Below are 25,898 nucleotides of genomic sequence, written 5' to 3'. Positions count from 1 at the left end.
TGGTCAACAAGTCAGTGTGTGAGTTAAAGTGGGCTAAAGAAAATTTAAACTGAGATTTGCCGAGTCCTATGTGCACCAGGACAGACCCATTGATCAGTTGAGAGTAAAATTTGCGGGTCAAATTCTGCTTGCGAATCTGGGAGACCAAGAAAGAGGTGTAGCTGTAAGTGCAAGAAAAGCCATCAGTGAAAAATCCATAAGGTTCCTGAAGCGATTGTGTTACCTTTCCTGTAGTAAACCAGCAGATTTGTTTTAGGGTTTTGTTTTTTGATTAGTGCTCCCAATATTTTGCATTAGTTTTGTGTGGATTTGAGTTTAGGGGGACAAGCCCAAGACTTTGTCAGCCGCAGTGCGTATGAGTGTGACGTCATCGGAGCCGTGCTGGGATAGGTCGGTTAGTGAGAAGGGTCACGCACGGATTGGCAGCTGTCCGCAAGAGGCAATTGGTTGAGAAGGTGGTTGAAAGTAATCTTGTGATTAAAAGTCACTTCCTGATTTGATCTGAATAAACAAAAGTAGAAAAGATGATGTTTTTCAAAGCATTAAAGGGTGTCCTAAGGGGAGATACGTACATTACAGCGAGTGTAGGTGAGCCTACACCACCAGAGAATACACCGGCTTACGTTGTGATGGAAGAGAGAAGTGTCGCACCATGTCTTTGGTTAAAGCAATGGTGTAAATTGACATCGAAAGATAGGAGTTTAGCGTTTCCTACGAATGGGACGTTCAATTTCAGGGTTTTGGAGCATTTACGGATGGTGCTATATGAATCGAATTCCCTTCCGAGACCAGCAGAGTTTGAGGCAATAGCGATTTGGGAACCAGTGGCCAGACAGCAACAGCAATTAAAATTTGAGAGAAGGATGAGAAAGGCAGAAAAGACTCGGGTGGAAGCTAGGTGGGACTGCGTTCAGAAGGTTTGGAGAACAGAGACTTTGCAAGGGATTAAGTTGTTTCCGGCAATTACGCAGGAGAATGAGAAGGAAGGAAAGAAAGCGACTAGAAAAACTAATAAAAGTCAGTCTGAAAGTAAGGGAGCTAGAAAGTCTTCCACTGTGGAGGAGGAATCGGATGATGATGAGTTCCTTTCACAGTTATTGAGAGATCGACCACCACAATATACAATACACAAGAGTGGTCCGAGTACTAGTGTTGATCCGACAGCCCAGACACAAGTTAATGGGACAGCGAGTCCGTTCCAGGTTGATGCTAACCTGACACAGAAGGCGGTGCAAAGTGATCTTAATGTGCCAACTCCTCATGTAGTGCAGACTCCGATGCAGCCGCCATAAGTACAGAGAATATATCCTGATGTGCCTATTTTAGAAACGACTTCGAACTTAGTGGTGCCCAAGGAGCAGGTGATTCCGAGACCAATACTGGTTCAGACTGAGCCAACTCCGATTTTGTTGCCCCAAGTGCAGCCGCAGGTAATGCAGAGATTTACACCAGTGACACTTGACTCCAATGGTGAATCAGAATATGGGAGTTACTCTCCCACGGAGTGTAGGTGCCAGAGCAGCCCCAGATGCTATATCACTACCAATTACTGTTGGTCTGGAGGTACCATTATTTGCACAAAAGAAACCGACTGTAGGTGAGCAGGAAGCAATGACCAAGAGTCTAATGAGGGGAGGATATAATGAACATGTTCAGGTATTCTCTCCTGTGGGTTAGGCTATTGACGGATCCAGACCATTGCTAGATTTTAGCCCATTTGTTTCACTTCCAGATGCTATGATAGGACCAAATGCAAACCAGAGCCTGAAATTATTGGCACCGCAGACTCCGAATGCAGTTGCACAGCAGGTGCCCCCGGTCCAAGCAAGTAACATTTTGTTACCGGGACTGACAGCTTAGCAACTGACTGAATGGTTATACAAGCTGAATACCCCGCAAAATGCCCCCTAAAGGAGAGGAGTATTTTGAATTGTGCCAGGCTAAGCATGGAAGCGGGTGAACTCAGTGAGGGAACGATGGGGGTGAATAGGTTGGAATCCTACACAGAGGCAGAATTGAGATGTTTGTGCCCAAAAATTATGAGAGAACTGAGTAGGGTGCATCAAATATTAGCAGTCTTGGCAGAGAAGTACGGCAGAGAGATAGAGAAAACAAAGCATTAGAAGAGGAGTTACAGATTAGATTTTGAGGCACAAGATTATGAACATATGAGGTCCGCCGGAATGAAGGCCCACCTTAAAGAATTGCCGTAGAGTGCTCAGACCTGGGGAGCATTAGACAAATGGGAAGTCAGATGGGTAAAGAAAAGACACAAGAGAAAAAGGGATTCTTTGGGGCTGACTGAAAACATACAGCAGGATAAAGATCCATTAAAGATTTTACCAATGAGCGAGATTCCAGGAGGAAATTTCGTTCATGTCCCTCGGAGCAGAGGTGACATTCTATCATTTACAAACGATTATCCAAAATTGAGAGAAAAACCAGTAAAGTGGTATCAGGAGACAGATAGGTTTGTGAAACTTGCGAAGTGTGTGTGGGAGGACTTGAACACATTATTAGAGATAGAAGTTTCAGCCGACTTGTGGATTGAGTGTAAGAGGAGAGTAGACTGGCCAACAAGTGAACCGGAAAGAGAGATAAGAATACAGGTGTACCATCTCCTGAAGTAATGAAATATTACTATAAAGTGATTGAGTTTCTGAAATCAAGGATTTCGCCCAAAAATACTGATTGGCAAAGAATTGACAGGACAGCACAGGAATCAAGAGAGTCATATTATGCATATTATGAGAGATTGTTGCAGGCATTCAAGCATTACAGTGGTACACAAATAATTGAGGTCAAAGACAAGCTACATTTTGTATTCAGATTTGTTGAAGGATTGAGACCTGAAATCAGCCAGATGATTAAGAGTAATTTGATTTGCTGGCAAGGAAAGCCGATTTTTGACGTGTTGCGGTATGCGAAATACTGTAGTGAAGAGACTGAATTGAAACAGAAAAAGTGGAAAGAGAAGGAGATGGCGATGCAGATTAAAGCAGCTCAAACAGGAGTGCAAGAGAATTTTTCTCAGCAGATGCCACAGTAGCAGGGAAACATCATGTTTCAGCCACAAATGAGAGGTAGAGGGAGTGGAGGTAATATGAATCGTGGTCCAGACTTGAATACTGTAGTGGTACAGAATGATGTACAGGGAACAAAGAATCTATTGCCATGTCACAATTGCAGAGCCGTGGGACATTGGAAACAGGAGTGTCCGACGATGGTGCAAGAAGGTGTTGTTCAGCAGAGTAATTACATCAATTCATTCCAGAATGTGAGAGGACGGAGAGTAACAGGTCCTGTGTAGAATTTTCAGCCCATGCAGCAGGTGCAAATGCCTTGTGCACAAGTGTCACAGATGCAGCTGTTGCAGCAGCAGGTTCCTGTGGTCCCTAGACAGCAAATTCAAATACCTCAAACCCCGGTGGAGCAGCAACAGATGATGCTTTCTCAACAGGTCACAGGACAGATGCAAAACAGAAGCAGTAACACAGTGCATCAATTCCCGTTACACAGTGAGGATGGAATAAATGGTGAATGGACGAGTGACAGTTCAGGTGACTTCCTTAGAAGTAGATTAGAGAGGACCCTATGTGAAGGAAATGGTTATGGGTCACAGAGTCTCATTGTTGGTGGCACAGGAGCTACAATCTCTACAGTGAGAAGCACAGAGGTTCCAAATTTGCCCCTTTCAAGTAGAACAGTTCAGGTTGTGGGGGTAGCAAACCAGTATTTGACAAACCCGATTACAGACCCAGTTCAAGTCGAGACTGGCAATTTTCAGGGATTGCAGAAATTTGTAGTCTGCGATTCAAGTCCGGTATCCCTGTTGGGAAGAGACTTACTGTTTTTAACAAAATGTTTGATTATTTGCTCAAATGACGGAATTGAGATTCAGAATAATAGTGATGATGAGGAAGACCAAGCCCCAGAAATCGAGTATGAAACTACAAATGAGGATTACCCTTTGAGTTTTTCCCCGATGTTCACAGTGAAAGAGCTCCAACCTGATTTGCAGGAAACGGTACAAGAGAAGGTGTGGGATTTGACAAGAAAAGAAGTAGGTTTGATTAAGGGAGTAGAGCCAGGCAAAGTTACCATAAAGCCGAATGCAGTTTTCCCCCAACTTCCACAGTACCACATGCCACAAGATGTCCTGATGAAAGTGGCTCAGATAATTGCAGATTTTGTGAAGCAAGGGGTTCTGAAAGAAGTGTTGAGCAGTCCATGTAACTCACCGATAATGGGTTTGAAGAAGCCCTGTGGGAAGGTTCGGATTGTTCAGGATTTGAGAAAAATAAATGTGATTGTGGTCAAATGTTGTCCCGTAATGCCAAACCCAGCTGTGATAATGTTTCAAATTCCATGTGATGAGGAGTGGTTCACGGTCATTGATTTGTCACAAGCGTTCTTTTCTGTGCCCCTTCATGAGGATAGCAAATTTCTCTTTTGTTTCAAATTCCTGGATCGATTCTATTGCTGGTGCAGAATTCTTCAAAGGTATTCAGAGTCACCTTCCATATTCAATCAGATTTTGAAGAAGAATTTGGAGTCGTTGGAAATGCCTTTCCAATCGACCTTGGTGCAGTACATTGATGACTTACTGATTGTGTCCAAAACAAGAGACGAGTGCAAGTATGATACGATTGCCATGTTGAACCATTTGGGAAAGAATGGCCATAAAGAGTATCCGCTGAAATTACAGTACTGGCAGAAACTAGTGAAGTATTTGGGTCACCAGATTGAGAAAGGGTCGAGAAGGATATCCAGAGAATGGATTACAACAATTTTGCAGATAAGTCCCCCAACCACACAGAGATGTCAGGATGTTTCTGGGAATGGTGGGCTATTGTCACCAACGGATCCCCACATTTTTCAGTCATTTCAACACCATTGCAGAAGATGACTCATAAGGAAGTCACTGATCCCATAGTGTTGAGGATGAAATGAATGCATTCACTGAGTTGAGAGAGAGTTTGTGCAGAGCACCAGCGTTGGGTATGCCTGATTACACGAAGCCTTTTACATTGTTTTGTAATGAGCGTGATGCATGTTCATTGTCTGTCTTGACACGAGTCCATGGAGGTGCAGCATACTTTTCAGCTACTTTGGACCCAGTTGCAGCAGCCTTACAAGGTTGTTTGCATGCAGCTGCCACAGTTGGACAAAGTCTTTCACAGTGTCAGGGCATTGTGATGGGATATCCCCTGACTGTAATGGTCCCTCACTCTATTGAGATTTTACTGACAAGGACGAAAACCCAATACTTGGCTGGTGCGAGGTTGACTAGGTACGAAACAAGTATTTTGGGGTCACCGAATGTGACATTGAAAAGATGTACAGCGCTGAACCTGGCAATCTTACTTCCGAGTGAGAATGCTGAAATTGAAAAAGACGAAGATGTTGACCATGATTATCTCAAGGAGTCCTGACATCAGAGATACACGTTTGGAAGAAAATTACTAAATTATTTTTGTTGATGGTTCTTGTCTGAGAGACAATACAGGGACACTGAGAGCAGGATATGCTGTGTGCACAATTACAGCTACCTTGGAAGCTTCTTGGCTTCAAGGAGTGTATTCTGCCCAGGTAGCGGAATTGGTAGTCCTTACTAGAGCGTCCAATGTTTCTGCTCAGCTGAAAGTTACCATCTATACGGATACCCAGTATGGATTTGGAATAGTTCATGATTTTGGTCAATTATGGTCAGAGAGGTTTCCTGACCTCTTTTGGTTCCCACTAGTGAGAAATGGTGAGAAAATTAAAGAACTGTTACATGCAATTCAAATGCCGGAAAAGATTGCCATGGTGAAATGCAGTGCACATCTGAAGTCGCAGGACTAAGGGTCATTGGGAAATGGATATGCGGATCAAGTCGCAAGGTTTTGCGCATTGTGGGAACTGTTACCTGAAGAAGATTAAACTTGTACAAGTTATGCATTGAAAATAACTGACACTTTGGAAGAATTGATATCTTTGCAGAATAACGTTGACAGGGAGGAAAAGTGTTCATGGAGCAAGATGAAATGTGTTCAAAGACAAGATGAGTTGTGGGTTTCTGAGGAGGGTCAATTGGTTTTGCCAAATAGCCTGTTATCTCAAATGGCAATATACTATCATGGTCAAGCACATATTGGGAGGGATATCATGGTTCATCTGTTCAAACATGATTGGTTCAACCCAAAGTTTAGACAAGCTGCTGAAGCAGTTTGCCATTGTGTCATTTGTCAACAGCTAAATGCAGGGAAAGGGACAGTGGTTAATTTGAGCCATATTGGAAGAGCAGGAGGTTTATTCAGCAGAATGCAAATGGATTTCATTGAGATGCCGGTGTGTGGAGGTTTGAGATATGTATTGGTGATTGTTTGCATCTTTAGTCACTGCATTGAAGCGTACCCCACACGAAGAAATGATAGTCTCACAGTAGCAAAACTACTGCTTAGGGAACGGATACTGCGTTTCGGGTTTCCGATCTCTTTAGAATCAGATAGGGGAAGTCACTTCAACAATGAAGTAATTAAATTACTGTGTGCAGCATTGAACACTGAGCAGAAGTTGCATTGTAGTTACTGCCCTGAAGCATCAGGACTAGTGGAACAGATGAATGGTACCTTGAAGTCAAGAGTTGCAAAGATGTGTGCAGCCATGAATTTGAAATGGCCTGACGCATTGCTTCTAGTGTTGATGTCAATGAGAAACACACCTGACAGGAAGACAGGATTGTCGCCCCATGAGATCCTCATGGGCAAAGCAATGAGGTTACCAGTGGTGCCAGCAAATGCACTTGATAACATTACAGATGATGTGGTGTTGGATTACGGCAAGGGTCTGGCTGATGTAGTCCGCTCTTTTTTTCAGCAGGTGGAGGCCACCACACTGCCACCAATCCATGGCCCAGGGCACAACCTGAGAGCTGTGTACTGGGTAGTTGTCCGAAAGCACGTGAGAAAGACGGGTTTAAAGCCTCGTTGGAAGGGACACTACCAAGTGGTCCTGATGACTACCACAGCTGTGAAGTGGGCTGGAATTCCGAACTAGATTCACACAAGTCGCACAAAGAAAGTGGCATGTCCACTGGATCATGAAGAAGCGTTGTTGAGAGTACCAACAACAGTGAGACAAGTATCAGGGTAAGAAGAAGAACAGAGACAAACTGAGACCAGATCTGAGCTCGTTGAGAACGGTTCAGTCACTCCTGTGAGAGACGAGGGAGGAGACCTCCAGGAGGGTATAGGAGAACACATCTCAACTGAAGCAGCAGGAGAGCCTAGTCAGAGGAGGTCTTTCCCAGAAGCAGACGATCTTGCGAGACAAAGAGCAATTGCCAGACCCAGAAGGGGAAGGAGTTGAGGTGGATCAAAGTCAAAGTGATCTGACTCCTCCTGAACCGGTTGCAGGTCCGTCAAGAGAAAACATCACAGAACAAGGAAAAGGTTCAAGTTCGATTTTGAAGAGAATACTGACAAAGGGTTCACTGAAAGGAGATAAGTGGCCAGAATCGCGAGTAGAAAAAAGGAAAGAGGTGGTTGTTGAACCAACAATAGCAGAAGAAGTAGATACCACATGGAAAGAAGATTTAAGCGAAGGAGAACTGAATGGTGATCGAAAATTGAAAAGAAAGAGAATACCAAGTCGAAAATATATGCAGGTCCTGAATGGGCGTATGCAACGAATGGCAGCAAGCGTTTTTGTCTTTTTGTTTTGATAGAGAAGTTCCGGGTCAGTTTCTTGGCACGTGAAGAAAGCAAATGAACTGAATTGTTGAAACAATCCGAGAGAACATTTTTGAGAAAGAGACTGTTGAAAGTAACCAGAAGAGACATTGATAAACTGATTTGACTTTTGAAACCTGATTTTGATAACCTGATTTTGACAAAGGTGATAACCGATTTTGACAAAGGGGATCCTGGAAGTGAAACTGAACTGCTGAAAGAGGAATTGTTTATTTTTGATTTTTGCTGCAAGTTTTCTAAATTTCTTCTGCTTTCTGATTTTTTTACAGATCATGAGTAACATTAGTCAACACGGTAGAGGTGCTAGGCGCTGTAAATATAGGAGCATTGGTTTGGCAATTATGTTTGGGATATTGTTTGTGGTGTTGATCATGGGTATGTCTGTTCTTGATACGAGAGGAGCCAACCATACTTCTGTTTTTGAGACAACTACTGCACTAATAGCACTAGAGAAGTTTAAGTTAGATGAGAAATATTTGCATGAGTATACTAATGAGCAGGGAGAACTTTCTTCTAACGTTTTCTATCGCTTATTGAGTGAGTATGTTGAGACAAAGGATGCGAAGAATCATTTTGTGTGTATGCAGATTCCTTCATCAGCTGAGGAAGGAGTCACATATCATAGCTTACCTTTAACATACAGGATAAGTTGTAGTCTGTTACTAACAAGGTTTTATAATCAGGAGTACATTCACTTCTTCTATTCAAATCATGATCTTGTGTTTTCGTTTGTTCCTATAATTAGGTATTTGAGCAAAGCAGCTAAGGATAATGACATATTATTAGTTAGAGGGTTCTGTGAACCTACATTGGCGTTTGGCACAGCTTATGCACACTGCAATAACCTAACATGCTTGCTTACACCGTTAGAGAAGAGCTTTTTAGATCACACAGATGATAAGAGAAAGGTGTTAAAGGAGAAATTAGAGAAAGGCTCAGAGAAAAGTACTTACAAGAATGATTATGCTTATAGTGCAATTAAAACGCAAGGGAGATTAGCTTTAGATGCGCAACATGTAGGAAAGCTTTGTATATATAGGCCTAAATCGCTCACTGACACTTTATTTGTGTGTACGAGTGAATGCAGGCATGTGTTTTTGTTTCAGGGCAAATAGACCTTTATGTTGAATAGACAGGACCCTGCAATTTCAGGTATTTACTATATTTGTGGACTTAATGCTCATTACCGTCTTCCAAGAGGATGGTATGGGACATGCTATTTGGGAATAGTTTTCCCAAAGATTTATCAAATGGAGGATTTGAAAAGTTTCCAAAAGTGACTGAATTACATCAGAAGAGACAGAGGAGGGAGTCCTCTTCTGCGATAGTGGGAGATATATTTGGAGCGGTGATTCCTTCGGTGGGAGTCATCCTCAATTCGATTAAGATTTGAAAGTTGTCTACTATTGGGGATAACATGCTGACAAATTTTTCAGGTGCCATACTCCTAATAGATACTGAAATAGCTGCTGATAGAGCTATGACTCTTCAAAATCGTCATGCTTTAGACATTCTTTTAGCGAAAGATGGTGGAGTCTGTAAAATGATTAATTCTTGGCATTGCTGTTCATAAATACCAGATAATAGTAAAGAGATAAGAGACTTACCTGACTAATGCAAGTGCTGATTTGAAATAATTGAAAGTACCAGGTGTTTGGAAAAAAGGTCGGCAAAGAGTTTGCTTCAGTGGAAAATTGGCTCAGCAACATTTGGAATGGGGTACTATTGAAAATATTACAGGGAATATTAATTGTTGTGGTTTGTTTATTAGGAAGATGGGGGATTATGCAAATTATGTAAAAGAATAAAATTTAAAAGGTCATGGAATAATCAGAGGAGGGAAGAAAAGGAAAGGGAAACGTTTTGCAGGGAAAATTCAAGGGAAAAATAAAGTTATGAAGAAATTGAATTGTGAAAGTTTTAGTTGATGAAGAAATTTATGGGTGATAGTGTGATGACATATTTAGTCATCAGATGAGGGACTAGCGCAGGTGTTTTATTAAAAGTTTTTAATGAGCGCGTATGTATTTATGTATTTTGAATAATGAGTGTATGTAGAAAATGAAATAACGTAGAAAAGTAATGCGCGCATTTGAAAATGTTACCTCGAAGAATAGCACCAATGTTAACGAAATGTACTAATTAATGACTAATACTTATGAAATGTTGAATATGTGTTAGAATAATGCAGTAATATGTCATATTAAGGGTTACGAAGTATGCTTTAGCTTTATTAATTGTAGGCCTTAACTTAATAAAAACGCTGACCAAGAGAATTAAACTGTGAAATGTCTATTGTATTGTTTAAATGTGCTCGTAACGGAAGCCTTTCATGAGAACCGATTGCTAGGAGATGATGCAACATTTTATGTGTGATGTGTGTGAGATGGACTTTCCCAGGACAAGAACAATGAAGATACTGACTAGAGTGAAAGCTGCAACAATACTGTTACCTGACAAGCCGGATGATGAGAACATCGTAAGATGGACCAATCAACAGTAAGTGAACTGAGAAATATTAGAATTCATAGATTTGGAATAGTAGTGTTATTGGACAAAGTGTGAACATGCGATTAACTGACAAATAGGGAATTAGGGGATAGTTTAGGTGACTTTAATATAGCAACACTCGTTCTGAAAGAGGAGAGCATTCTCTGCCCACATTTCCTGACCAAAAAGTTATTACCTTCTTACTTACTAGGGACGTGTTTATCTTTAATGCTTAATGACTTTGCCCCTGCTTTCCTGACTGAGACCTGATGCCCTGCTGATCGACTGATGTACTGAGGACGAAGACTGAATCTGCATTGCTGACCCATACCAAGTATAGATATAATAATGTGATAAACCTGTCATTATTATGCATATTTGCTTTTTCTTTCTAGGTACCAACTGGGCTGTTTTGTCTAATGCTCTATCATAGTTAAATGTTTTTCAAAATTTGTGTTACTAAATTGTTTTGCCTGAAGCGCAACATGCTGATGCTAATCTGGTGTTAGTTAAGGATTCTGATTTATGACGAAAAGACTAATGGTTGCTGAATTTCTCTGCTTAACTACATGTATTGTATCTCGTAACGCAGCTGACTCTGCTACTGATTTGCACTGTAACTTTAGAATGTGTTGTAGTTCAAGCTTTGATTAGATTGCGTTTCTTCCGCCGCTTTGGACAACCAGTGTTGTTTTTGCATGTGTTTCATTTGATTTTGAGATTAATCTACATGACCTTAGCATTGTTAATATAGGGAAATAAACATTCTAAACTTTTACTAAAGGTGTGGTTATTCATGACTGAAAGGTCATGGTGTGTGATAATCATTGACTCCATTGATTGTGTACTAGAGCTATGGTAAGAACTTCTTAATTGCGGGTCAAAAGGTTCATCGACCTAATTTGCGTCCCTTGTACGTATACTTATTCAGGTCTGACGCGCTAACAGGGGCACCCACTGCAGATGCTGTCATCTCTGTTAACTTTGCACACCATCTATTTGTAAGGATGCAAAACCTTTTTGGTTTCTTAGCACATTAAATTGCCACCCTATAAATTAGGGTGCGGTCCCTTGTTTGACTTCCAGTTCTCTAAAGATTGAAGTCTAGTGATTATAGTGGAGGAAATAGGACACCAGCTCTCAATGTCGGGTAGAAACTGCCACCTCGGCTGCAGGTGCAGAGCTTTAGCTAGTCAGTTAAACAAAGTAAACCGACCTTTAGAACGTTAATTATTTTGAAAGGCCTGTGAACCATGCATTGCTGTGATGGGTAGATGATTACAATTTAAAAATATTCTCGGTATCTGCTTTAGTAACTATGACTAATTGTACATTTGTTTTTAAATATGTGCATACCGACGCAAGGACCTCTGTGCAATTGGATTGTCTTTGGCAAGGGGAGTTGGCTGTGGCAACCTGAATTGTCATCTTTGTAAACTGCGGCAGTCTTTCATGATAGGCTTCCATCCAGGGTGCATCTTAGTGTTAATGAATTGGTCACTATTTTCCCAGAAGTCTGTGTGGAAGATGTTTTAAACATACAGTGATTGGCTAGTGTCCCACGTGAAGGTGTAAATGCATGTTCCATGTGATCATGACAATGACCTGCGGCTAAGGAGTCCACTCCATGATTGTAAATGTGTTAATTTGCAAAGTCAATGATGAGATTGGCAGTCAGACCCAGCCATCAGTCAAAGAAATGTAAGAACGATGACGAATGAACAATTATTCTTAGCCACTAGTAATTGAACTGGCTGGCATTCTGTTTCATTGTGTTTTTTAGTAATGGATGCAGTAACTGTAGGCCAAACAGCACTAACTGCAAGACTAGTACCTCTCAATAGAAAATCTGCAACCAGCTGTTGCCCCCATCTTGGCATACCTGTGGGGCTAGGGTTTCCTAGATGGCTTATGGCTATGAATAGAAATGCAGATATCAATATTAGCTACCACTAATTATTCAAGGCAGCATCCTATCCCGTTCAGTTTCTAGTTTGCTTGTGACACTGCAGAAAGAAACCATTGATATGCAAACTAGTCTGAGTGCCAGCTGAAATGGAACAGAGCCACTCGAGGAACAAAAGCCACTGCCACAAAGGATGGGCGAATGTTTCACAAGGATATAGTGTACCGTTCCTAAAGGACATGGATGTTTTAAATGAAAATCAGGTAACCTTTGTCTAGTTACTCTTTTTGGTAAGGGATATGGGAAGGTCAGGACAGAGTTTTTCATGGCTTTCTAAAATGATACATATTTCTTATCATTAAAAATGTAGTAAATGGAAATTAATCTCTACAGTTTCCACAAAGTGTGACCTGGAGGGGCCACTGAGAGCCAGTTGCTTAGCTCATCCGTAGTGACTCATTGACATCGTCCGGAAGGGAAGTCTAAGGTAGGGTAGAACAGTTCCCTTCCCTGATCATTCCTTAAATGGGTGCTCAAGGGCTTAAAAATGTAAGCTGCTAAGACCAATTAAAATGTTCAGTGTCTTGGCTGACCTCCCTTTCTTATATACCTCCACCATGGCTGCCCCACCAAAGTTTCCTGCTTCTAATTTATAGTGTCCCAGAACAGAAACTGCAAACAGACATCCGACGAGATGATGAAGTATGTATCTACGGCCAGGTAGAGGTGAGCAAGCCAGAAAATGAATAGTGTCAGTCAAGCCAGAGCCGAGCTAAGAGTCTGGCCTGGGTCTAAAAAAGTCAAAACATGTGCATGCCTTCTGCTTATTTGGCATGTACATCTGACAACAAATGAAGTAGTAATATGATAAAGACTGTTCATATTTCAAAAAAGTGTACTTTTTACACTTAAAAACATTTTATTAAGCTTTTTAAATATAATAATTACAACGATGCAGTGCAGCAAGTTCAAAAAGACCCAAGACCCACCAGTCTAAGTAGTGCCAATGGGGAAGGAATTACATCTATATAAAGTAACCCCCAAGCTCATGAATCCCCACTAGAGTAGACATTCAATACTTCATACTGCTCCACTCATGCCCCCCAGATGTGTTCATATTTCTTTAGGCATCACCTGAATTAATAGATCTACCTTTTGAGGAACCCGCAGTGGTCCATTTCCGCTTTCCATCTGCTAAGGCTAGAAGGTCCAGTAGCGCTCTATGTCTGTGCTATGTATGACTTTGTGATCAGCAGAACCAAACCTATCAAAATGTTCCTATATTGATTAAGGTTAAATTTGCCCGTGGTCAATATTGCAGGTCTAAGAGTGAGAGTGATGTTATGTTGTGTTATTGTAGATACCAATTTAGCAATTTCCGATTACTAATCCCTCAACACCCGATAACCCCACATTGAATGCAGAAAAAGTGTACTTCTTTAACATGTAAAAGTGTTTATTTAGAACATTAGACTGTATCACTGCTTTGAGTGATATTTATTATAACTGATAGTTTCATGTAAACCATATGTGTGACCTGGTTGCTATTTTAGAGACGGCAATGTTAAAGTCTATAAAATCACAATTACAATGGGTAGTTTGTAAGGGGCTCATGCTGAACTGGTGTATTTCAAGGTGCTATCAAATGTGAGGAAAAAGGAAAAACGGACATAGGGCAAGAGGGTAATTGCCTACGATCATAGTATTTGTTCAAGCAAGGAAGCACAGATTGCTTCTAGGTTTGCTGGTTTTATATTGCACATCTCAGCCACTAGAAGGGTTTCTTATTCTCACTTTCTCAATTTACACCATATGTTAAAGCTTTGCCTTGAATGAATGAGTGAACAACTTTATTCGATTATAAAAACATATAATCATAAAGGTCAAAGTACAACAAATGTATAAACATAACTTAAAAAATCGAGGAGTAGCAAAAGCACGCCACAGATTTTTAAAATGATCCAACAGCAAGAAACCTCTCTAACGCAAAGAACATACAAAAATTGTGGTCTGCAACTCCTAACATTGTAATTTCTTAACGGAATTAAAAACCCTTTAAAATTGTTGGTAAAATTTACAGAAATAAGAAAGTGCAAAAGTACCCGAAACAGACTCCTCATTACGAGGCCATATACTGAAAGACCAAGAATAGAAGCGCCCAAGTGGGAAACATAAAATATTTCAAATGATTCCAGTTCTGAGTCCAGTCCAGCGATGTTTCCTAAGCACTGCTGGTAGTCAAAACATAGGAGTCTATTTTCTTACAAGTATGTATAGTGGCATAGTGCCTTAACACTGATGAAGCTGATTCAGTAAGCTCTCTATTCAGCCTCCTGTTCTCCAAAACAAAACAGAAAAAACTCTTGGCCTATAGTTTGTCAGACTTATTGACAGAGCGTGGTCAGTAAATAGGAGCAGCCTGCCCAACTTTCAGATTTTTTTTTAATGATGTTGCTAGGGAGTATTCATACAGATTTCACTTGTTAAACCATCCAGCATAACTGTTTGGTTCAAGGTAGCATTAGGACTGAACCTTATAGAATCCCACTGTAAAAGAGGTGTAAGTCTTACTGCATCCACAATATATGTCAGTCCTAGCACCTTGGGACTACAGTAGTAAGGACAACTCGTGAGTCAGGAAAGCAAACGATAGCAAAAGTTATTCTCCACTACTTTCATTTGCTTCATCTTTAATTCTTTAAGCAGCTACAACACTACACAGTGGTAAAATACAACCATTAGATATTAAATTAAGATGAAACCAGAAGACTTTCAAAAATATAATGTCTGAGATTAAGATGAGGGCTGAGGTGACAGAAAACACATGACGCTTCTCATTTTTGGCTCGAAGTCCAAGAGGACCTCGAGCCAGGCATGAGGCTCGAGCTTTCAGTAGCTCACCCACAGGTCCAGCGATGCACTTTGACACAAGGTGAGTGCTGTGATTGATGAAGCTCAATGCTCCCAAATGCAATAAAGCTGCAGCTACAGCTGTGGTACTTCTTCCCTCCCAAACTGCTTATCAGTTAACCAGCGAGAAGCACCACAAGTCTGGAGGGGGCAATTTGTCGGATACTTGGCTGCCAGTGGGTCTGCTGTCTATACAACTTTCAGCATTACCTTGCTGCCAAGGATTAGATGGGAAAATCCACAGGCTCTGGTTCATTTGCCTGGCAGCCTGCTATCTGACCAACACCACCAAACAGATCCCAGACCTGACTTCCCATGTTGTCCCTGTTGTGCCTGCATAATGCACCCCTGTCACCATGGTCTGGCAGCCCCCCTTGGCCAGAAGACGATGCCAGTGGGGTCTGATGAAACAAGAGGGCCACTGCCTTACCCTGAAGCCCAACTGGTTTGTTTTTTCCTGGAGAGGCACTGGCTTTGGGATCAGCCCCTATCCCCACACACAAAACAAGTGGACCCAAGCTCTTATGAGGTGTGCTTCAGGTGGTAGGCGACGAGCACTGGGAGGAATGCCCTGAAGCTGGACTAGAAGGGATCTGCAGTACACCTCACTCAATCGGCCCCTGCTGGAGGCCAATGTGTGATCATGTGTGATCATCTCCTTCCATAATCTGCCGGACCAGTGCATTGCATCCAGTTGCTAAGCAGCTTGGTCACAAGGGTCCGCATTGCTGAGGGATATGATAAAGCATCCTTTTTGCAGACAATGGTATCCGTTTACTGTGCAAAGCAGAACAGTACCCCCCCAAACCCAACTTCTATCTGATGCCATGAATGTCTCAGACTAGAGATCACATGCCCAGCACTAAATTGTGGTGTATGGAATCAGATAGATAGTCAAGGGCATTCAAATAACAAGGACCATTAAAGACCTCTATAATAGTCCCTAGTGTTATGTTACGTGGATTTGTAGAGCATAGCCAATTACCAGAGAGAGTATCCAGGCACTGATTAGGGCAGGCTGGGGGTGGGTAGAGAATGTGTATGTGGAGGAGATCATCCCTGTTTCGTCAGGATGAGCCATGTCTTGAGGTTCCTTCGGAAGTCCATGAGGGAGGGGAGGTTCTGAATGTTGCAGGAGGTTGTTCCAGGCCTTGGCTGTGAGGTATGAGAAGGCAAACCCTCTGCTTCTGGTCTTCTTGATGCGAGGGAGGTGTGCCCTTGGCTGGGATGCAAATCAAAGATGTCTGGTGGGTATGTAGAAGTTGAGGCAGTGATTGAGGTACACTGTGCCAGTGTTGTGGAGAGCTTTGTAGACTTGAGTGTGTAACTTGAACTTACATCTTTCCTGGACTGGGAGCCGGTGGAGATTTTTGAGGTGTGGAGAGATGTGGTTATTCTGCAAGAATGTTCAGGATGAGCCTGGCAGCGGCATTCTCAGTGATTTGGAGTCTGTGTAGAACATGGGATGGGATTCCAAAGTAGAGGATGTTTCTGTAGTCAAGTCCACTAGTAGTAAGAGTCTGGGTGACTGTTTGCCTGGTGTAAAGTAGGATCCACTTGAAAATCCTGCATAGCATTTGCAGGATATGGAAGCATGATGAGGAACCAGCGTTCATATGTCTGCTCATGGAGAGGATGGTGCCCATGATGATCCAGATGTTCATGGCATGGTCACATGCATAAGTGGGGGGCTAAGTTCAGAGGGCCACCCAGAGGCATCCCAGGGAGAGTGGTTGTTGCTGGAGATAGGGAGTTCGGTTTTGTCTGTATTAGGCTGGAAGCTGTTGTTTTTCATTCAAGCAGCAACGTTGCTCTAGTTGGTGAAGTTTGCTTTGGCGGTGCTAGTTGAGTTGGTAAGGGAGAGGGTGTCGTTGGCATAGGATACTATCATGATTTCCTGAGGTCTGACAGTGTCCACGAAGGGCATCATGTAGATGTTGAAGAGCGCTGGGCTGAGTGATCACCCTTGAGGTATCCGCAGATGAGTTTGGGGGGGGGGGAGGTGTGTGTGTGTGTGTGTGTGTGTGTGTGTGTGTGTATGCTTCTGTTGTCATCGGTGGCCACAATGAGGGCTGTTTCTGTGCTGAGGTTGGTGCAAAAGTCAGATTTTGAGGTGCTGAGAAACTGATGGAGATTTAGGTGGTCTGCAAGTTGATATTGATGTCTTTCTCCATGACTTTAGCTAGAAAAGGCAGGAGAGAAATGTGTCTGTAGCTACTGAGGGTACTGGGGTCTGCTGTTTCTTCAATTAGTCATTGACTTCTGCATTTTTCCAGCAAGACAGGAATGTGGCAGTGGTTATAGAGGTGTTGATGATAGCGGAGAGCGCAGGGAGATGATGGTTCTTCCAAGGTTGTATATGAAGTGGGTCAAGTGTCTGAGAGAGCACCTGAGTGGATGGTAAGGGCAATGTTGTCTTCATTCGAGAGGGGCTTTCAGTTGCTCAGCTGCTGTCTGATAATGAAGGAGGTGTTCTGGTGGGTGTCTGTACAGGTATGCTGTGAGACAAATGTTTTGTAGATCTTGGCAGTCTTCAGTTCGAAGAAGTTTGAGAGGTTGTTGCAGAGTGCTTGAGATGGGATGATGTTGCTGTTGGCAGCTGCGGGGACAGAGAACTTGATGATGGTGAAGAGTTCTTTGGCATTGTTGAGGGCTGGCTTTGAGTGTGACAGTTCAGGCCTTGTCTCGTAGTTGATGGTGGTAGAGACTGGGGGCAGCTTTGTAAGTGGATCTTGCAGTGGTGTTTTTGTCATGTCTCCATTTTCTATCAAGTTTGTTTCTAGTGGCAGAGCTATTTGTATGGCAGTAGGGCCGAGTGATGATGTAGACTTGAATAACGTAACATACCGCTGCTTGTGGTGCAAAATCGCAACTGAATAAAATTTGACTTCACATCCTTTCAAAGACTAGAAGATTTCCATAACATACTTTGCTGCATGTGCTATTTCAATTGAAACACTGGTCAAATATCACAAAAATGAAAATGTGAATGAATGAGCTTATGTCAACAATCCACATTAGCGATATGCATTTGATGAGTCACATTTGGTTGAATTCTATATTCAATCAGTATTGCAACTTTGTTTTTGGGTTTGTGAAATTGATCCAAATTACCATGAGGTGGAAAGACGGTAATGAATTTGTTGTATGATGTTGGTGTGTTTTCTTCCTAAATTAAAAACAACTATTTGGATTTGATGATAATTCAATATTCCAGTTGCTTTTTTGGATTGAATATTGAAAGTGAGATGATTGTGCCAAAATATGGAGACTACATGAACTCATGCCGAGGTCCTGGATGTTAGCGTTACAATGCTTAAGTTTTGGAAACGTGACACTGAGACTTCAAACGTATTGTAAGTGAACATTGAAAAATATACTTTAATAGAAGAAAATGTAATGCCAGAAGTTAAGGCCAAGAACAAGGTGAAAGGTTTTAACCAAGAAGCATTTGCTTTGTGTGGCTGGAGAGCTTCTAACTATAATATATTTGGTATCGAGGGAGAAATGTAGTTCGCTCTACACAAAAAGGTTTGATTTAAAGCATTTCAGAAATAGCACAATATACTATTGTACTTACGACGGATATAATTTATAATGCTCTGAAAAACCTTCAGAAAATTGCTGCACAATGATATGGTTATAAATAGGAAAAAAACTAAATCAAGTGATTTTGTAAAGTATTATTAAAAATCACTGAACGCGTAATTCACCCTGAATGTAACAAAGGTAGAATTCCAAAGTAGAGTGCCATTATTGTAGGTGAAAAATAAACCAGTTTTCTGCATTATTCCTCATCAGGTACATGGTCAATGGATGTGCGCTCCATGCAAGATAGCAGCACATTCAAGGAAGGTAGGCTAGGGACCCTTCAAGAGCATGGACAAAAGTTGCACCTCTTCTACCACTGTCTACAGCCCAGAAACTGCTTTCGGATCAAATGTGTAATTGTTCATCGTGCCTGGTGGTCTTACGGATCCTAGGAGAGTATAAATAAATTGCCATGCAAAGAGAACCTTGTTTTCTGGTTCCTGAGCTATAGTTTTTTTTTTTTTTTTTTTATCTTTGGAGTAGTTCCTCTGATCACATCTGTGCTCCATCTGTGGTAATCATGATTAACGTGAGATATTTGGTCAAGTTTTGTTAATTTACCATTTGTGTTAAATCGAGATAATTACTTACAAATGCGTCGACTGAGTCCTTTATGTGTGTTCCAGCAACTGGTGACAACTCTCTGGGATCAATCCCTACATTTAAAGGGTGGTTAGGGTTATTGCTGTAGTAGGCATAATGCCAGTATCAACTCCTGCAAATGTTTCTTCCTTTCTTTAGATACTGTAAAACTATTTCTCTCCACCAAAGATCTGTGTGAGGTTATATTTGGGGATATAAGAGGAGGGTCACTGCTCACATCCCAGTCCTCATTAAAATCACTGTATCAATAACAAAATGTAAACATAAAAAGCTGAAAAAATATGCACTACACCTGATTCCATACAATGCAATAGCTCCAACGACACACAGGTGCCCTTTAACAATGAATAAATCATTACACATCAGTTCATATGTAACATATTGCCTTCACAGTTCCAAAGTATACACAAAACAGTTCTGTATCTGTATGGCCATTCTGCAATAAACTGCAATTACAAAACAAGTTGTATATCTGTCAAGATATCAAAAGGTGTTTTCCTTTAGAACCTTTGAGCTGGGACAGGACAGAATCTCTGAGTTGGTACCCCAGGAATTTACAAAAGATGTACTCACGCTTACCTCTCTGCCGGTCAGAATGTGCCGTGCCAGCTTAACTTTGGCAAAGTTGCCTTTCCCGATGGTCTTCAGCAGTCTGTAATTGCCAATATGTGGCTGTTCGTCCGTACATGAAGCAATGGAGTTTCGGCACCTGGCTCCCAAAGATCGGCTTGACCACGTTGTCCCCTTCTCAGACCGACTGCCGCCCAGGGTAGAGTGCTATTGGGGGGGGAGGAAAGAGGGAACATATTAGTAAAGTAACGAGGCCATGCTCAAAGTCACTGTTATACTCAGTGGTTATGATGAGGAACAACCTGCTAAAATCAAGCATGTCTCAAAAAGTCAATGTCATCCATTGTTGACATGTTCTTACAGTTCCATGGTGTTCATGTGGTACTGACACCACATTGCACAGGCATTATTGACACCACAACTAACAGGTATTAGCAACACATGACTTTCTAGATGTTATTGATTGTTCACTTTGGAGCAGCCTTTGAGGTCACACACCACAGGTAATGGCAACCCCAAATTGCGAAGAACTAGGTGCTGAGGAAAAAAATTGAGAAAATAAAAAATGCTATGAAGAATTTTAATGACCTTTCAAAAATATATAAAAGTCCTCGTTCAAAGAATCTTGCAATTCCCGCATTGTTTGCCTGAATCCCATGCCCTAAATGTACGATATTGTTACTTCTTGCACTACACAGATGCACAACACCACTTCAGTTTTTAACTACATTGCATTAGTCTGCATAGTCGCAGAATAGTCCTTTTTGAATGCTGATCTCACTGCATAGATATACAATATGATGCTGTGCCCATCTAGAATCGGTATGGCATTGTAGCTGAGTGGGCAGTCTGAAATGTGGACTTCTTATGCAAATTGGTATCCTCAAACTTTTCAACCTCCCCAGATGATGACCTACTTCCCTCTAGCGCATCCAAACATCCTGAAAGAGGAAAATACAGACAGAACTCAAACTCTTATTTCAGTCTTTCAAGCAATATATGGTATTGTCTTGAGTTCACACACGTCCCATAGAGTCAGAATCTCTCCCTCTGTATACTTGCACAATCACCATGATTCTAAAACTTCCTGATGCCCAGGATATATATTTTGAGTGCAACGACAACTAGTTTTCATGTTTATTTTGTCCTTGGGACAAGTAGGCCCAACCTCCTGTAGCACAAACCCTTTGCCTGACAGTTTATAGTACCACATTATGCAGCAGGGAATGGAATTATCCGCAGTTGAAGTAATATTTGTGACCATATGCTAGTGTTGTTTCAGCTTGTTTTTATGGTTCATTAATGCAAAGCCTTTATTATTAGTGTGAACTCTCTAAATACATGTTGTAAGCTTGGACTGTAATACGGACAGTGGTTCCAGTAAAAACATGTCTAAACATGTTTACTAAGTTTAACTATATGAGGGTATATGTAATGCTCCCAGCATGCTATGCGATTAGATGCAAATATTTGCAGAAGCTTGAAAGCAAGATTGACGATTCTTTGCTTTCAAAATAAAATGTTCACAAGAAATGCAACTAGGAAAAAAAGGTTCTGCTAAATTACTGTGAAATTTTAGGTACCATTTCTTTGAAGCATCATTGAGCGAATTTTTTTTTATGTATGCTAGCATTTCTAAATCATATTCATAATGGAAAATAGGTGAAACCTCTTTCAACAAGATTATGAGAAACATGAAAATAAACAAATTGTCAAAGCCAATAGGTCCAACGTTGGTGGTCAGTCTTTTGGTTTTCTCAATACATGTCTTATTTTGACATGGCTATTGTAAAACTTTATTGTTGTGAGAGCTGCTGGGCCTTCACCATTGTAACAAACATTAGCAAAATGGAGAAAAAAAACATTTTTTGGTCTCAAAAAGCACACATTGCCTCAATAGATTCTGGCACCGAACAAAACTACTTTGCTAAAATGCACCTTGTGAAAGAGCAGATTGCTACCACTCACACTGAAGCCAGCTGATAGATGGATAGAGAGAAGGATAGAATTTAATTAAAAACACAGTTTTGGTTGACACCAGACCTAAGTAGAGGCCCAATTGTTAAAAGAAGTCACGAAAGTGCACACGTGCTATACGTCTTTGCATTACTGCAGATTTATATGTTTCATTAAATGACATGAATTTACAGAAGTAGACCAGGAAATCGTACTACTAGAAAATATTAGTGAACTGCATTTTGGCACAAGCAAATATGCATATGTAGATTTGCTCATGTGAAAAAAAATTGAGAGTTTAGAAGTTCACTTTCCCTTTAACCACTTTTTCCGAACCCTGGAAGAAGTTTTACTTCTGCCCTTTTCAGGAGTAAATTTCCAACTTTTCACAGTTTTGGAAAAGATTAGGGAATAGCTTTGAAAACCCATATAACATGCAAGGTAGTAAGTTTGCACAAACTCAAAAAGGCATTCCAACCCTGGAACTTTTGATTACCGCTGCCTCCAGCCCCAGTATATATAGATCTGAAGAAAGGTGGCAAAACAAGGAATTTGCTAGCATTCAGGCCCTACTATAGTTTTAGCCCTGGCATAATCACAGAGGCTTTTATCGGTGCTCTTACATAATGAGATTGCTGCTGTAATGTGTCACCGCTCTACATGGCGACAAGTAGATTTTTTTCTACAGGACAAGTAGATTTATGAAGGAACATGTCTTGTGGACAAGTAGATATTTTATTAGATTCTAAACACCTGTCCATCCACTAACCACCATGTGCTCCCTACATGTTCAGGTCCTCTAAAGTAACCACATTTTGGAACACCTTCAAGGCCTACCTCTTTAGTATTGAGCACCTGAGTGAGTAACCCTCCCCAGCAATGACTTCCGCTCTTCCCTGTTACTTGGTTTCGACATCAGCACACTGTATATTACTTTACATATTTTACATTTGCAACATTAATTATATTCCAGCATCTCCTAGACAACCCTATTCACTATATATTATGCATATTTCAGACATGCAATCTTGATTCAGGCATGCTTCACCACAAAAATACAGGTATATATTACTACCTTAAGTATACAATGAAGTCAGCACACATAGTGCTCCAGCAGTAAGTAATTTATAGTCTTTTTCTCACTTTTAGATCTCTTGGAATTTAGTAAGACCGTCATGGTAGGTGATGTACGTAAAGCAATCTTGAGTCAGCCATGGGAAAAGCATCAGGCCCAGATGGGGTTCCAGCCATGCTCTTTAGATACAATCTTGATTTCTGGGCACCCTTGATTACAAATGTTTTCAAAGCTGTAGTCATTAAGCGACCTATAGGTTTGTGGAGGGAATCAAAAACTGTGCCCATTTTTTTTAAAAAGGTGATAGAAACTCCCCTGCAAATTACTGGTCTATCTTGTTACTCAATGCCTCAGGGAAAATATTGGGAAGGGTAGTCCTGGCAAAACTAAAAAATTGGGCAGAAGAAACAGCTTTCTTCTCAGAAGTGCAATACAGCCCATGTTTGATCTTAGGGAAATATGTCAAGGTCAGGAGAGGGGCCATGCATATGGCTTTTATGGATCTTTACTGTGCCTTTGACTTAGCGGATAGACACATATTATGGGATATTATAGAACGGGCAAGGATTGAGCCTGCCACATTCTATATTTTAAAACGTCTGTACAGAAACGCCTATTTGATGGTATGTTATACCCAGCAGGGAAACCTTACGCCCCATATCCAAGTCATCATTGGCATCAGACAGGGCTATATACTGGCCCATTTTTTTTTATTCCTAGCTTATATTAACACAATGGACACCTTTTTTAACCTCTTGCATGCCTGATGTCCCTAAAATTGGCTCCCGCCCAGTTCCCAAACTTCAAAAGAATATTGCTTCTGTAAACATTTGACCGAAGTAAGACATTGCAGAAATTTAAGGAGAAAGTCAGTGTTACTACCACTTTGTTGTATCAGGAACTGAATATCAACAGTGCAGGTAAAAACATAAAGGCAAAAGAACAAACTAACGCTGCTGAAGTAGTTAAAAAGTGCTCAGTAATTCTTAATTAATCAACACCCATTGGTTTTACTTTTAAAATGAAAAAGTAATTTCATTCAAACAAAACTAAATATTAAACAAAAAATTACAAATGTACAACATGAAACTGGGACCTCTATAGCACCACCTGAACTAGGGATCAGATTAAGGAGCTGTCTTAGTTTTAACAAATGCAACACCCTTCCCTATAGTGTTTGTCAAAGACTTCACAAAGGGAAGTTCTTCCTATTGTAGCAATTACAGAGTTATCAATGCAACTTTCTTTCCTCTTGCATTTGTCAGCAAGTTCAACATGTAAACCCCTTCACTATTGCAGCTGTCAAAGAATTTACACTCTGAAGCCTAACTTGAGGGTAATGAGGCAGAGCAATTTAAGGCTGACTGGGGGAGGGGGCTGAGGGCTAGAAACTCAGTTGCACGCAAAAATAACATAGAATAAATCAATACTTAACAATGTTTCTAATGAAAAGCATGTTAATGCAAACACAAATGAATGATATACACAAAATATTTACATGATCTCAGGTAAGATTATAAATAGGAACCCACCTTTAAGAGCCTCACACACTACCCAGGGTGCAATCCTCAAATTAACCACAAATATCACAGAAGGCAACTAGCCCTCGAAATTAATTTGCTTCCATTATCTGTGAGATACCACATGGCAATTTGAGCACCATTAGGGTTTAATCAGTGATTCTTCAAATTCAGCCCCTTGTAAAATATGAGACTTTTCAGAATCAAAAGGTTAAACCTAGAGATTTTGTTACTTCATGTAAATGTAAAAGGGCTATGCCTTTGTAATTATATTTCATAATCATTAAAGCAAGAGTGTTGCCTTTAATGTGAAAATATTCAACATGGCGATGTGGTTTTACCTAGAAACAACCCATCAAACATTTTAAGAAGACTCCAAGTATACACTGACAAGATTCTTAAGTATTTCCTTGCGAATATCAGGCATTTTCCAGTGCCAGACCAATTAAACCCCTACTTATTGCATTTGTCAGAGAGTTCACAATATGACACCCTTCCTATAGTCTTTGTAAGAGTTCACTATTCAAAATCTATTCTTTTTGTATTTGAGGAATCCAGTTCGGTATGTCTCTGGAGCCACATGGCGTAACATGATTCAATAAGATCTCTCTCCTGTAATGTCCTGGAGCCTCTGTATCTTGGTTCCTCGAACTGAGGTCCAAGAACCCCTTTTAGCATTTTAATCTCACAGTACTGAGACAAAACAGCCTGAAAGGGACTCAGGGAGGAGATGAGGGCTACCGGGCTATGAAATCAAACCTCAGCAATACCAAAAAATACAATCAATTTCTAGGCAACACTTTTTTGAAAAGGGTAAAGTGCTATAATAAGCACACAACCAAATACTATGCACAAAATTACAACTTTTTCTAAGATTTTAAGTGGACTGGGAAATTAGAACCCCTCCTAAAGGGCATCATAGAACTGAATAGTAGGGTACACTGGTCTGTCAATTTGCTACAAATCGGGTGCGGTACATATCATATTGCGAAGGCCTCCACCCTCAATTAACATCCAACAAGGCTATATGGTGTACCCAAAATGTGTCAAGCCCTGGTCTGCAATAAACTTCAATATGCACTTATTATTTACTGCCCTCCAGGGTGCCAGTGGTCTGTTCATTTGTGTGTGTCATCGAGTTCACAATGTAAAACCCCTTCCTACAGGCCTGCCCGAACTACATACACATTCATCGTGAAAACATAAAGCAGATTGTGAATCAGAGATAGAAAGGGTTGGAAAATGTAATTGCCAAGGTGGGTCAAAAATACATTCTTAAAAGTTTCAAGTCGGTCATTTTGAAAATATGTGATGGGCCAACACCACTAAGATCTTTTCTACTCTTTTTATTCATGCTAACTGGTGCAGTTCGCTCTTTTGTTTCTCCAGTGGTGTGCGTTCCCAGTTTTTTGTGCCAGCCAGGGTCCATTCTTTGCCCTCAACTTAGATGATTGGATAGTGCCACTCTCTATATGCCTTTCTGCATCATCGAAGACCATTTGATACAGGTTCATAGTCACAATAATTTTTACCTGTTTTAT

The 25,898-nt window shown here is 40.9% G+C and overlaps 1 protein-coding gene across 2 annotated transcripts in view; it reads right to left on the bottom strand.

Moving 5' to 3' along the window:
* Nucleotides 1–25,898, bottom strand: part of MARK4 (microtubule affinity regulating kinase 4) — a 691,585-nt gene that overhangs the window by 416,104 nt on the left and 249,583 nt on the right. For both annotated transcript variants that reach the window (XM_069207758.1, XM_069207757.1), the window contains exon 2: nt 19,816–20,013. In XM_069207758.1, coding sequence (XP_069063859.1) covers nt 19,816–20,013 — 198 coding nt within the window. The remainder of the gene's footprint in view (nt 1–19,815; nt 20,014–25,898) is intronic.

The sequence above is a fragment of the Pleurodeles waltl genome, chromosome 9 (assembly GCF_031143425.1).
Source record: "Pleurodeles waltl isolate 20211129_DDA chromosome 9, aPleWal1.hap1.20221129, whole genome shotgun sequence".
NCBI lineage: Eukaryota > Metazoa > Chordata > Amphibia > Caudata > Salamandridae > Pleurodeles > Pleurodeles waltl.
The sequence above is the reverse complement of the archived record's forward strand: the minus strand, read 5'-3'. Positions and strand labels throughout refer to the sequence as shown.